General features: G+C 38.6%; 1 protein-coding gene across 5 annotated transcripts in view; it reads right to left on the reverse strand.

Annotated features, from left to right (window-relative positions):
• The window catches only part of grid2 (glutamate receptor, ionotropic, delta 2), a 587,880-nt gene that overhangs the window by 470,903 nt on the left and 102,180 nt on the right, over positions 1 to 14,797 (reverse strand). For all 5 annotated transcript variants that reach the window (XR_015776434.1, XM_088076650.1, XM_088076651.1 and 2 more), the window contains exon 2: positions 14,246 to 14,401. Coding sequence is in view for 4 of the 5 variants with exons in the window: in XM_088076650.1 (XP_087932776.1) it covers positions 14,246 to 14,401 (156 nt within the window). In the remaining variant the exon portion in view is untranslated. The remainder of the gene's footprint in view (positions 1 to 14,245; positions 14,402 to 14,797) is intronic.

Genomic DNA, 14,797 nt, shown 5'->3' on the forward strand with positions numbered 1-14,797 from the left:
TCAATGCTCAGTAGGGGCAGGAAGGAAAACCTTTCAATAGAGATGCACTTCTGATTCCTATTCAAATGACACTTTCTATCTACTAGCCAATCAACAGGCCTACCACCAACTGAGAGCTCACACACACATTATTCAATGCCCCATAAGTCTGGTTGGATCTGGTTTGTCCCCAGCTGTCAGCTGCTGGACCCCATCACACACACACACACACAAAATAGCATCATATTGCCTCTTGTAAAACGTCAGTGTTGCCATGGCTACGCCCCTCTCAGATCCCCAAACCAACAAACAGCCCCCCCTCGTGATTAGTATGGAGGTAAATTGAATTGTAATTCATCACGAGGAGTGTGACAATCTATCTATTTGGATCTATATATCGTTTCAAGGAGCAACAATCCTTTATTATTGATGCAAAGTGAAAACATCGATCCATATCATCCTCTTTCAGATGCGCCTTTATTTTGAAGTTCTGTGTCACAGTCACACAGCATCAGGCAGATGATGGCAAGCAGCCAGGAGAGAGACGATGAGAATTAAGTTATTTGCTCTGGAATAAATCATCAGCGTGGATTTTTTTTTTGTTTCTGAGACACAACAGGTCAATAGACAGAGCACATATATGTAAACAAAAGCCATACTCCAGAAACATGCCGGGTGTCTCGCTAAGCTAACTTTTTGCTACAGCAACAACAGCTGCTCTGTTTCAACAATGTAAGGCTGAGAAAACATGCACGCAGGCTGCAATTCAACCGTGCTGTTCTTTTGGGAGATGCACTGCTTTGAACCAGTGGTAAGTTTTTAAAAAAGTCCAAAAAATACATGTAAATTGTAAAACTATGAGTAAGCTATGAGAAAAAGTCAGCTATCCACTAGGCTAATTTATGCAATGTAAAATGCCATAGGCTTATGCTAATAATGTTAGCATGTTGTATATGTGGAGGAAACATGACGTGCAGAATACAGTTCTTGAAAATGAACCTTGACAGTTATTTTTGAGCCGAATCACACTTTTGTTAAATGATCTTGTTGTTGATCCATGTCTTATGGTTGTTGGGAGAAGTTTGTCATTTAAGCCAGAAAGTCCTGAGGTTTTAGGAAAAAAATCAAGGTTTGGGTTAAAATGAACACTTTTTCCATAAAGGGTTCTCTGTAAGAATTAACCACTTTTAATTATTTACAATTATTTATATGTGGTTTTTACATTTTACGGCCAAAAACAGAGAAGAAAGGTGGCTTCTCTTGAAACTGAGTGGGTTAAATTGGCATATTGTCTCATATTGATCACAGGCTCCTAAATTGAATCAAAATCGTATTGTGGCAGAATTTACTGTATCGGCAAATACCGTATTTTCCAAACAATCAATATAATACTGCATTGTTACGAAACTAGTGATTTACACCTCCTATTCATCACTGAATTGAGAAAAAGATTGAAAAAGAATGTAGATAAGAGAGATGAGAAACAATAGATAAAAATGAGAAAGACAGGGAGTTTATCATCTTTGCAATTTACCCATGACTTCTGCAGAGAGGAGGAAGGATACATCTAGTAGAGAAAGATGAGCAGAGGAATGTCAATGTATCAAGAGAGTCACTGTGTGCTCAGTATTAGTGCATGTCTGTGTGTGTCTGTGTGTGTGTGTGTGTGTGTGTGTGTGTGTGTGTGTGTGTGTGTGTGTTTGACACAGTTGTTTGTTAGGCAGTTAGATAAATGGGCAAATGAAGGGAGGATGGCAGCAGAAGGAGGGCTTCCAGGCTCTGAGTGATGGAACGACCTTAGAAAATGAGATGTCTTTGGTCTCTATGGCAGCTAACGAGACCGTTCTGTGCATTCGCATCAGATAGCACACACACAAAAATGTGGGGGATGGACAGAAGCATGGAAGAGGGAGGCAAAAAAAGAGAATGGGGCGTAAAGCTAAACAATTTTGGCCCCCAGTTTCCATGGCAGCTCATTTCAGTGCAAGTTTTCGTTGTGAGGACACAGAAAGTCACGAGAGCCTAGAGGCAGAGGAAGAAGAGCTCAGCGACATGGATAGAGATAATAACATGAGGTCAGTGTACAGGTACAGCTGTGAGTGACAGCATGTTTTGAATGGCAGATAGAAGCTGATGTATCACAAAGAAAGAAATGAAGTTGGTTAACAGTAATGAGAGATCTACATCAGAGATGTTTGAACTTGAAATGCACCCTAGTTTCAAAATGCACCACAGACGAAGACTTAACTCTGCTGTCAAGACAAAGCCACAGCCTGCCTCTTTCATTTACCAGCCATGTCCCAATGCCTCTTGAGTGTTAGTTTGGGTAAAAGGCCTCATGTTGCACACAAGTGACTCATCTGCTTTCTGTCACAGTCACAACACAGACTGCATAATATAGACAGTGCTGGAGCTATAATGCTGTGATCACACTATGAGCAATGAAGCAACAAGCTACCACTTATTTTTAATGGAAGCCGGTGCCATGAATCAAGAAACTTATGCCTCACAATTTATGCTGTGTGACAGGCCCAGCATACTTTAAATCAAAGTTGTTGCTGTCCTTAACTTTTTTTCAGCGCTCTAACAATGCAGTGAAGCGTCAACCATCAACAAGTAACACACTGCGGTTGTGTGTTACTTTGCTAAGTTGCGTGAGTTTAGGCCAGCTTTCTGTCCATTGCTGCTCAAACGGGGATACAATAAGACTGTTAAAATGTGATGTTAAAATGGAGTTCACACAGAAAAGTGATGCAGTGGTAAGCACTGTCGCCTCACAGTAAGAGGGTTCCAGGTTTGAAACCCGATGGCAGGCTGGGGCTCTTCTGTGTGAAGTTGGCATGTTCTCCTTGTGTTGGCATGTTTTTTTTGGCTTTCTCCGGCTTCTCAGGCTTCCTCCCACAGTCCAAAGACATGCAGGTCAGGTTAAGTGGTGACTCTGAATTGCCCATAGGTGTGAACATGAGCGTGAATAGTTCTCTGTCTCTATGTGTCAGCCCTGTGACAGTCTGGTGACCTGTCCAGGGTGTACCAATCCTCTTTGCCCAGTGTCAGCTGGGATCACCTACAGCCCCACATCAACTCTTACAGATAATGAATGAATAAATGAATAAATTAATGCATGATTGAATGAATGAAAGTGGGGTTTAAAATTTTAAATGATGTTCAGTTGAGGTGCTTTGTTGCAAACAGCAGACACGCAAGCCCATGATGACACAAGTCAATGGGAGCTTGAGCAACACTTCAACAGTGACTCAGCGATAATTTAGCGAAATGGAATTGGCCTGTTTTCTATTGGACAGGGAGGCGCCAGCGGTTAGCTTAGTTGGCTTGCTTAAGTATCTGCTTTTCCATTATAACAAATGCAATGTTCCTACAACAGAAGCTTGCAGTGTATGTACAAGCTGTGTAGGCAGGAGGAGCCAAGTTTGAATTAACTTAAGTAATTAAGTTTGAATCTTACCTTTTAAGGATAAGTCTAGGTGTTTGGGTATGAACAACCCATGTGCTGATAATGACAAGGACTCTTGCCACTTTGTCGTCTAACATTGGGTTAATTACCCTCATACACATAAACATATAGACATAAACAGTCCCAGTAAACAGCCCAACCCTTCACACGTTTGAATGCGTCTGAGCCATGTCATCAGAGGACACTGAATCCTTGTGTCTTAATCAAAAAGTAAATGACTAAACTGAAATAATACTGATGAATTATTAATGAAAACAGGTTCAGCAGGGGGAGATAGTTGAAAATACAGGTTTCTTTCACTAAGGATTTATAGAAGCATTATGGCTAATCAAATTAGCCTTTTTCATCTTTTCTTGTGGGAGAATCATTTCCACTTTTTATGAGTGCGCAGCAAAGTACAAATAGATGTAAATAAGACTGTATTATTGTAACCTTCAATTTAGGTGTTTTTGAACCTACATTAAATAATAGCATCCCATGCTGCTTTTATCCACACTATGCTGTATAAAAGCATGAAACAGCAGAGATATAAAATAAACTGTGGCTTCTAAAGACAGTTAATCATTTTGCAAGTTGTCAATATTTTCCTCTCAGGGTGAAAGGGAAATTACTTACATGAGGTGGCTAGTGGGATGTTCATGTTGTTTACTGGATGTGTGGACAATTGTTTTCACATTACTCATGACTACTTTATAAAAATGATTTCCTGTGGGATTGTTTTGGAGATGTTCAACCCCCCATCGGCTGAAAAATATTTAATGTAGCTGAAAGCTCTGTATCACAAATTGTGCCTTTTTTTTTTTTTTAACTAAGAGCGTTCAATATCGAAAGAGGAGGACAGAAGAGACAGTTTGATCAAAGCCTTAAACGCCAGATTTAATAATTTACTGTTGCACTATGCAGTAAATCAAACTCTCTGTCAATAATGTTCAGTGCTATATATGTCTCCAATCCAGTGCTTTGTCTTTGCTGCTGCGACTGACATGTTTCTTTATGTTTGAGTTACAGACTGAAACTCCAACAGAGGAGGAGGGGGCCCTCTAAATCTTTTAAACGGCACATTAATTTTTTATGAATAGGAAAGATCATCTAACATTGCGATATTCTGAGGAGAAATCCAAAATGCCCTGATTACAAAATTCAAGTCCTTCATTTCTTTGCACACTGAATGAAAATCCTGTTTCAAAAATAGATGAGGACAGAGAGAGTGAGAAACATTCTAGTTAAATGAAGATGTTCAGAATCAGGCGCTTAGTTTTAACTTGAAAAAGTGCTGCCCTTTTCGCATCACTTTTTTTTTCTTCAGTGTGTTTACATTGTGACGGTGTGTTCATCAATATGACAAAGTCTGGTTTAATTATACTCATCACACTCATGCACTCAAGTGTTTCACACACCCTAAAGGCATTTGCTTCATGCTGACTTTAGCACTATACGACATCATTACTGTGAATCACAACGAGTTCCACTGCGTGTCACAATAGATCAACCGAAAAGACGACAAATCTTCTAAGTATATTTTTAGTCACTGTAATCCATTGAAGCTTTAATTAAGAACTTCAGAAGATGGATTTTTTTTAAATATCATTTTTATACACATCCAATTTTGCCCTCATAATTAATCTTCACTGCTACTGAAGAATTTCACCATCTTTTGCATGACATCAATGCAAAGGTGACCTGATATATAATATCACTGGAACTGAAAACTGCATACAAGCTGAAAAATAAATATCCTTTATGCCACCATTTTCATTTATTTGTGAATTGGTTTACTGTTTTGGAAACCAGTGTAAAAGGTTAACCACCCACGCACCTCTTGTCATTCTCTAAACACCACAGTATCCCATGTGCATTCTCTCAACTCTGTCTATAAAGCATCACAGCAATCAATATTGTACAAAAGTGGCACTTACAATGTCTGTCTACTGAGCAGAACAGTAACTAGTACACATCTGATGTCATGTATCTCACTGAGCTCAGAGTCAAGTGCTTAGAAACGATTAAATTTGTGAATAAAAACCTCCGTTCATTGCCTCTCTGACTCTGTGTGACTTTGTTGGTGCTGTCCATGGTCCTGAATCTACTCAGCAGCAATCTACAGTACAAGTATATGAATGACATTTTAAAGGGTAACACCACCTAGATAAATTGTTAAAATATGCTATTTCCATTGCCTGGGAGAGTTCAATCAATATTTGTAAACATAAACGATCTCTCTTATAGCCAGAAACCAGAGAAGTAAGTCTCAAACGTATGACGTCATCAAGAGATGCTTTATACAGACATGGATGGGAGCCTGATTTTGCAAATATTGTATCTTTCTTTAAAGACATTTATTCTATTGTATTCATTTGTGAAACAAACATGTACCCATATACTTAGAATATTCCTCTGGGTGATCTCAGTGTCATTTATAACATCTTTCCCAATTTCTGGTCTATGCAGCAGCTCCAGACTTTATCCTTGATGACATCCCAAATTCGAGTTTTGCACTCAAGTTTTTTGATTTGGGAGAGAGTTGCTCATGTTTCATAAAAATCATTTTCAATCATTTTTAGACCGTTTTAGACCATAGGACTATGAATTTTAATATGGGCATAGTTCCTCTTAAAGTAGTTATTAATCAAAACAGCACGTAAACAGCTAGTCAGTGTTATGGCTGCAACGTGCAATTTTTTCCATTACCAGCTAATTTGTTGACAATGTTTTGATTAATCTGTGAAGTTTTTATTCTGTGAAATTGCTTAAATTGTTTGTCTGATAGTCCAAAACCCAAAGAGATTCAATTTATGGAGATATAAAACAGAAAAGCTACAAATCCTTGCTTCTAAGAGGCTTGAACCAAAAAATGTTTGGCTTTTTTTTGCTCAATAAATGATTCAAACAAATTGCTACCAATTTTAAAAACTTGGTAGGTTAGTAACTGATTAGATGTTTACTAGAAAAAAATCCCCATGAATTGCTAAAATTGCTCTCCTTGAGTCCATGCTTCATTTTGCAGCTGTCTACACTGTATGCAGTTATAATAAAGACTGGAATAATCATATTCTTAGATTAGCCATTCATGTATATTCTTTCCCTGGAATATTTTTTTGTGCATTAAATAATAGTAAAACCAAATGGCTCCTTAATTTGATGGGGAATCTCAAATTCCACTGTGAGTATAGAAGTATCCCGCTAACAGGTAGTCGGAGATGCTGGCATGATCTGTCAAGACTTCAGTTTTTTGCCTGCACACCTTCTAGCAAAAGAGGAAAGGGGATTTTTTTCCGTTAGTGTGGCAGTGTGTGCATAAATACGGCGGTGTGCCCTGTGTGTCAAGACTAAGCTGAGATGAAAAATAAGCTGAGACAACTATTGAGCTCCCTCCCTCCTGTGGTCTCCTCCTGCTCTGCGTTTCCTCGTGCCCCCCACCTTTCCATAGACTGTTATCCAATTAGGTGATTCTCATTGCTTTAATCAATGGAGACATGAACGGGCACACACTGACATGCATACAGACACCACACATGCACGACTCCCAGTGATGTCTAGCCTGGTTACTATGGAGATGGGGGGTAAGGGTGTAAGGGAGTGAAATGTGAATATAAGTGACAGGAGCAGATCCGCAATTAAGTACCATGCAGGAGGAAGAGAAGGGAGAGAAGGGAGTGTGATTTATTCCAAGCCCCTTTACACACTCCTGAGACAATGTCATACACACACACATACATACACATACACACACACACACACACACACACACACGCACACACAAACACATGCACACACACACACACACACACACACACACACAGATGCGACCCTGAGGGCAGAGATTTCAGCACATTCATTTGGATAACACATTTGAATAGATAATTCTTTTTAAAATCTAGTTGGACGGCTCTATTGTAATATGTTCTGCATTGTTATAGATATGGTTATTGCAATGTGCCATTTACTCATTCCAGTATAATGGTTCTATTGCTTTATGGCTAAGAGGATTTTTTTTTTTTTGAAAACATGAGGGCAGTTGTAATGTAGTGCTGCAGAAATACAGCCTAAACAAAGATGGAGGGACTCTGGCATCCTCTTTGAATTATTGTCCTTTCAATTTAAAGCTAGAAATGGCTCTCTAATAATCATGTGTACATTAATTTCTGTCTCTGTGCCACATTCCCTCTGTGGTGTCGAAGTGAGTCAGACAATGAACTGTTAAGAGGCTTTTGTACAACAATCACACAGGTATTGAGGGTAAAAATGTGACTCGTTAAAAGCAGCACATTTCGTGGGACTTCGTGAGGTTCACAGAGGGGCCGGAGGGCCAGTTTTGCGTGGAAAATCCTGCACATGCAAATTAGTGCAAGTGTATTAAAAAGGAAGGCTGTGATGAGAAAAACAAATTGAATAAATGAACTTTCATTCAGCAGAACTTTTAATGACAGCCTGCAAAATGTGAGAGAACCACAAACCATATAACTACAAAGAAGAGCTGCACTTTATCATATTCAAACAAAATAAATGAATAAAAAAATAAGATTAATAATCAAAAATGAAACCAATACTATATATGTTTTACAATGCCAAACACAGAAGGGGTGGTTAGTGGGAGGATTGTGACTGTTACTGGCCACAGGTTGGAACTGAATCCAGGCCGCTGCAAAGATTCAGCATACATGGGGTGAACACCCTACCAGGTCAGAGGTCGCTTCAACTTTTTCAGCCCATGCCCCCAATGCAGACTTTGTTACTTTTTATATTTCGACATCTGACTTCCTCCTTTGTCCCACATCCTCCTGGCTCACGATTGAATTATTGTATATTACTTTTTTTAGGTTTAAGTACTAACACTGAAAAAGAACAGCCTGCTACACACAAGCTGAAAGACCTTGTAGTGCTCATTATATTTGGATACATGTCACTTAATTATTCAGTTTTACTATACAACATTATTACATTATCATGTCTTGTTTTAAGCTTGATGATGTCTGACTCATCTCAACTCTGAAGAGCACCTACTGAGCCCTGCTTTAAATACTATGTGTCTAGGAGACTGTCTCAAGTGTTGATTGCGTAATGAGCTTCTACCTCAGTAATTCTGGTGTTAATTACATGTAGATTGCCAGAACAAACCGAATCAAAGGCAAGGTGCAAATTACCTCTATACCGTAAATGTAGCCCTCAGAGAGGACATGCACCACATGTCATTTAAGTCAAAGAACATTTATGATGTATATTTTTTTTATTTTCTACGTTTTTTTCTACGCTTTCAACACTCACTGCAGTACAATGCATACTGTCTCCTGGGTAGAATCTAAGCTAATTAAAGGTTACTGTAACATCTGTTATTATTTCATAATTTATAACTGCTTGCTGTAATTTCAACCATCACCCGCACAAAGGAAAAGTGTCAGTGACCTTGTAAGATCAGAGAGTTTAATGCTCTGCTTAAATAGAAACTGCACCGTTTAATAGCATTAACATTTTTAAATTATTGAAATCTTTTAAACTGATGTAACCAATTGCCTTTTGTCTCAGCTTATAAGGTCGCCAAACAAAGCATGTGAAACCATAATACATGAGAGACAGACAGAGACAAAGACAATTGATTTGCCAGCCAGGTTACCAGTTAGCAAGACAAATACACAGATAGACAGGCAGATAGGGAGACAGGCAATCAATTCATCAGCCAGCTAACGGCACTAACAGACGGGCAAACAGAAAGATTGGCAGGGAAATTAGTTAGGCAGTCTGTTCAGTACCAGGCAGACAGGAAGACAGGAAAGTATCCATAGTTCCTCCCACAAATTTGGACAGACCAGTCAACAGACTGAGAGATTTGGAGGCATGCAAGAGTTTAATCAGTCAAGGATGAAAAAAGAAAAAAAATGTTTTTCATTGAAAACTATCTGGTTGAAATCCCAAGCAAAAAAATAATGATTGGCATCCTATATGTTGTAATAAATCCTGTACTGCCAACAGATACTGTATGCTCTTGAGAAACTCATGAGCTCTCGATGGCAGCCAACAGTACTACTGTGTCTGGCAGCTCCAAGTTGTAACCGTGTCTGTATTTATGAATGTGATGTATGAGACTGCTGAGAAAGGATGTGCACAATCAGCAAAAAAACATTACCTTAACTGAAAAAAAAGTTGAAAAGAAAAAGTTACTGTATATTCCTGGCTAAGGATAACCTGAAATACACAATAATATAAGAAAGGCTAAAAATGTGAGGACAGAAAGCAACACGTACTGCAAAATTCAGGAACATGCTGTTGCCTCACTCTGCTCAGTCGAGAAGCAAGCATTCAAATGCTGCCTCCTGCTGTGTTGTCACATCACTCTTAACTCCCTGTCTCTATTTCACACAATGCTGAAATCCTAAATAAGACACTCAAACTGCACCTTGACCTCAAAATAAAGAAGTGAGGAACAAACACATACATTTATCCTTCATGCACACAGAACCCAGATAAAAGAGCTACTCCAGATGGGGCTTCAAAGAGCCACAACCAACAATACTGCAGAGCCCTCAGACCTTAAGAGGTATACAAAAACACATATTTTACATTCATAAAGTCATCTGAGCCACGATGAAAAGAAATACACTTAATCATTTGGCCACCACTGTTTACAAAAGGCATGATACATGAAACTATGAAATAAGCTCACTTATGTGTTCTCTATGTTCTCTTACCCTCCTCTCTCAGTCAAGGCTAATGTCATGTTTTTTTGTGTGTGTGTGTGAGAGAGAGTGTGTGTGAGTTTATTGTGTGCACTGGTGTTGATAATGGGAGCTTTGTATTTGATTATCAGTTAATTAAATCACTGAAGCAATACAAAGTTGTGATATTTTTAATGTTGCTTTTTAAATCCATTGGTTTCGGTTTATCTGATGCCAATAAAACAATTCAGGCAAGAGGTGAGAATGGTGTACGATTAGAAAGATCCACCAAAATTCTCCTTGAAGTGCAAAATGTTTTGATAAAAGCTGTTTTAGTCTCATTCAATCTTTTCCTAACCTCTGTCTGTTTATCTTAATTATTCACTTTAGATCATCTATACTCCATGATGGACACGCAGGCTCATCCTGCCTTGAGCTTTGCAGTGCAGGTTGCGATTTTGTGTTTTGGAGGTAGGCTTTAATACGAGTTTTTGCTCCCTTTAAACTAATCAAAGGCTAGTCACTTACTGGTGTTTCGATATTGTGCTTTGGTTGTCTAATTGACTGAACATGGTTGTGTTACACACATGAAAGTTTTCATTTACAGTGCAATGGAAAAACTGGAGATGCCACTGTCAGGAACAGATAAACAGATTATAATTTTGGTATTGTTTCTCTGTAAAATGGGATCAGTTTAAAGAGGCGTAATTATCAGAGGAAGAGACTTAAACAAAAAGCACAAACAATGTGCAGCTGTAACGCACCAATAAGTAAGCACCGTATATGCCTCTACTCAGTGTTTCTGTATTTTGGTTCCTTTTTAATGCAAATGAATTAGCTTGATTATTCCAAAAGGCAGACAATCAATCATACAGGCGCGCTCTCTCTCTCACACACACATATACACATGTTTATATTATGGCAATTATCACTTTATCATCCTTTTTTACTTTGTGCCAGCATACTAGCTGCTCCACAAGAAACTTGCACTCACTGCAATATGTTAACCACAGACACTGGTCCATGAGGGCAGTTGGACTGGGCAGGGCACGCTGTACTGCCAACTCTGTTGGAGTTTTTACGTCCACAATATTGGGAGTGTCAGTCCAGCCACACACACACACACACACAGAGAGAGAGAGAGAGAGACTGACATAGCTAACGTCATCTACCTATAATAACTGGGTTTAACAACCCAGTCAAACTGTTTCAGTTTCAGTTGAGTTTTCTAACACCGTTTCTAAGCAGCTATGGAAGTGGCGGAAACAGAAAGTTTGCTCTGTCGGGCTCGGAGCTGGGACAGCCCATGATCAGAAATCCAGCGAAAAAAGGATTGAATGAAGGTATCACTTGACTGGAGATATTTTGATACTACTTGGTACAGCATTATTTCGGATACCCAGCCCTAATGGGCAGTAGTTGTATCTAACTCAGATCGCTGATGTCAGCCCAGTGAGCTCATTCCTGCTTATAATTCTGTTTCTTGCATTAATGCATCAATTAGGTTGTTCTTTCCAAGCTATTGTGCGAATGTCTATTTTCTGTACAAAAACATCTCTGTCTACATTGAAGATAAGTTTGAGTCAACGCTGACAGTTCTAAAGAAAAGCATTACCATTTCTACCAAAGAATCTAGAGGCAAAAATGTTTTTTGGTTTTTCTTCCTACTTCACAAGGGCTTCTGGATGGCTGTCAACACACAAAAACAAATGCCCTAATTAGCCACTCACACACTGGAGTTGAAAAGAATGGGTGTGACACATCTTCTGTGTTGTCAGATGAGTCATAAGCCATGCAGGCGATTCCAGTACCAGTGTTGTTCCAATGTTTTGCAGCATTTTGTAATTTGCTATATTTCAGGTTCAAATAGATACAGAGATAAAGGTTCAATTGAAAGTTGCTTGGTTGTGGGATGAACAGTTGTCTATTTGTCATTTGCTGTGTTTGAATAAGTTGGAAGAAAAGAATACCTACACTTTCCATGACTGATCAATTGACTTCTTCTCATTGCTGACTACAAAACACATTGCAATGTCTGATTATCAAGATTATCCTGCGTTCCAGTGGTGAAAACACAGACCCAATAATATTAATAATAAACTAAATCACTGTAATGCCACAGTGCCAACCAGTAGCATTCATACACTCATCCTCTCTCTGTCAGTTCAGTTATAGTGATAATTCCAGTAATGCCATATTTCACTACCAACAACAGCTCAATAGTAAACAGAACATAAACTTAAAAGTAAAGCTCTGATGAGGGCACTGTGCAGAAACGCATAAGGAAATTTCAATTGGAAATTTGCTATCAGTCTATTTACTGACTGTTATGTGATTTTTTGCCTCTGATAAAAGTAAGACTGGGCATGGGTCACCTGCTAATAGGTTCAAAAGCCGTTATCAGCCCAATCAATGACAATATGTTTGCATCCAACATTAAGAAACTACTGCAGTTTCATGAGGTTTCACTTTCACTCTTTTTAGGTTAAGATGCAAAAACATTGTGTTTTAGTTAGCAAGCCAAGTGTCATCTAGTTCCGTTATACTGGAGAAAAGGCGACACTTATCAATTCTCATCAAAACAATCTAGACGTTTGATTTGGGGATGAACAATCCCTTTAATGGCCTGTTAAAAAACAAATCTGCTGAAAATGCTTATTGGATTTTGGGTTTAGCAGTCACCTGAGACTCTCATTGATTAAGTAAAACTCAAATTCCAATAAGAAATTAAGCTGTTTTCAGGACTTGAACACTTAAACGCAAAGTTGCCAGTATAAAGGAAAAAATAAAACAAAACATTTACATCTTTTTTTCTGTGATGCTATGAAGTGGAATAAGTCATAAATATATGACAGTATTAGTTCTAAAATATGTGTATCAGATGCAGCGGAAATGTTAACTTGCGTCAAAACTGAAGTGAATAATTTGCAGTTACTTTTTTATTACACTTGCTGATGTAAATGAAGGGAGATGGTGTGTATTGACTGTAAATCTGGTACAATGTCAGCCCTTTTATCTGATAAATCTGTTCACTTTCTAAAATGTGAATGGAAAAAAAAGCATTTAGACACAAGGCTCTTGTCGTCTATTGCACAGCACACTTCATTCACTGAATAGGTGTTTCTTGTGTGTACTTTCTAATGCAAGTCTTGAGGGTCTTTTGATGAATTAGTCCGATAAGGCTATCATGAAATATTTGTTGTATTAGAGCATTACTAAAAGGTTAATGACCTTATAATGTTTTGTTCTTTCAAATTACAAGCTCAGTTTCGAATCAAGCCTGTTGGTGTTGGTTGTGAATAAGCAGCTACATTATATAACTCTTAGACAGGCATGCATGCATATTGATATCTATGTAAAGATGGAAGAAAATCAGTTGTGTAGACAAGTGTATCCACTATTTTACTACCAGATATCAGCATCCCAGAGTCAATTTCTTGCCCAAGCTGCATTTGCATGAAGTAAAATGGCTGTCAGCATCAACATAAACCGACACAAAAACCAGAGAAATAAAGCACTGCCCCATCCTCAGCTGACTGTGATGTAGGTCAACTCAGAGGGCATGCCAGCCATGCGTGAAAACCTCGGGAACATTAAAGACAGAAGCTGACTTTGTGCCAACTTTTTGATGCTGTGTTTTTACATGAATGAATTTCCTCTGCGTCACTGTTCTCGATCTATTGTAGAGGTCAACAAAAAATAGGGAATGGACGGTTGGAGAGGCTTATGCTACTTAGACTCAAGTTTCAAACTCATACAAAGATCAAGATTTTTCTGGGGTGTACAGTATATTACACAATTAACTGTTCAAGAAATATTGGACTGGCTGATAAATTGGCAACCTGTGCTTCAACAATAATTGAACCAAAAGATTTTTGCACCTTTTAGCAAAACTGAAATTTGGAAACTGTAAAATGATACATGATGAAGACAGTCTTTTCATTTTGGTCTGACCCCGGCCCAGAACATTTGAGGGGCAAAAAAGAACCATGCCACAAAGCAAAACATTGAACTCTTCTTGTATATGCTATTTAAGTCATCACAAAAAATATCTTGAGAAACTTAGCTTTGAAGATGATGCACCTGCTTGGCCCTGTTGCTCTCATGCACACATTTTAACTTCAACATAATAGAATTACTATCCTACCTTCTTGCACAGCCTGGAAGGGGTTGTTCCCATCAACGAATTCCACAGAGATGGTGATCTTCTCCGTCTCCAAGATCTCGTTGTTCAAATTGAGATCCGCCACAGCAAGGCGAAACACCTCATCATCTTTCCTTGCTGACTCGTCAAAGATGGCGCCTATTGACAAGGAAGGAAGCAGAAAAAAAGAGGAAACTTACTCAGTATTCAACGACTTTCAGAATGAAAAAAAAGTAGATACAGAAGTATGATGTACCAAGGCCTCACAAGTATGCAGCCAGCAAAGGTGAGTTCTTCAGAGAACCTAAGGCAAGGCTTAACCTTCAACTCTGTCTGTCTGAGGTGGTTTAGCCTCACAACAACCAGAAATCTAATTACACCTTACAGAGTTCCTGACACATCTAGTGTGTGATTAGTTTGTTTTGGTGCAAATGTAACCCAATACATTACATCTGTTTTGCACCACATGTAGCCCTTATACAGCCATGAAAATAAGATCACACATGCAGCAACGATGCTAAAGGATTGTTGTTTGAATATCCAACTAATGACCTG

Source organism: Plectropomus leopardus, chromosome 4 (genome assembly GCF_026936395.1).
Source record: "Plectropomus leopardus strain MGB_pleo_1.0 chromosome 4, ASM2693639v1, whole genome shotgun sequence".
NCBI classification, from domain to species: domain Eukaryota; kingdom Metazoa; phylum Chordata; class Actinopteri; order Perciformes; family Serranidae; genus Plectropomus; species Plectropomus leopardus.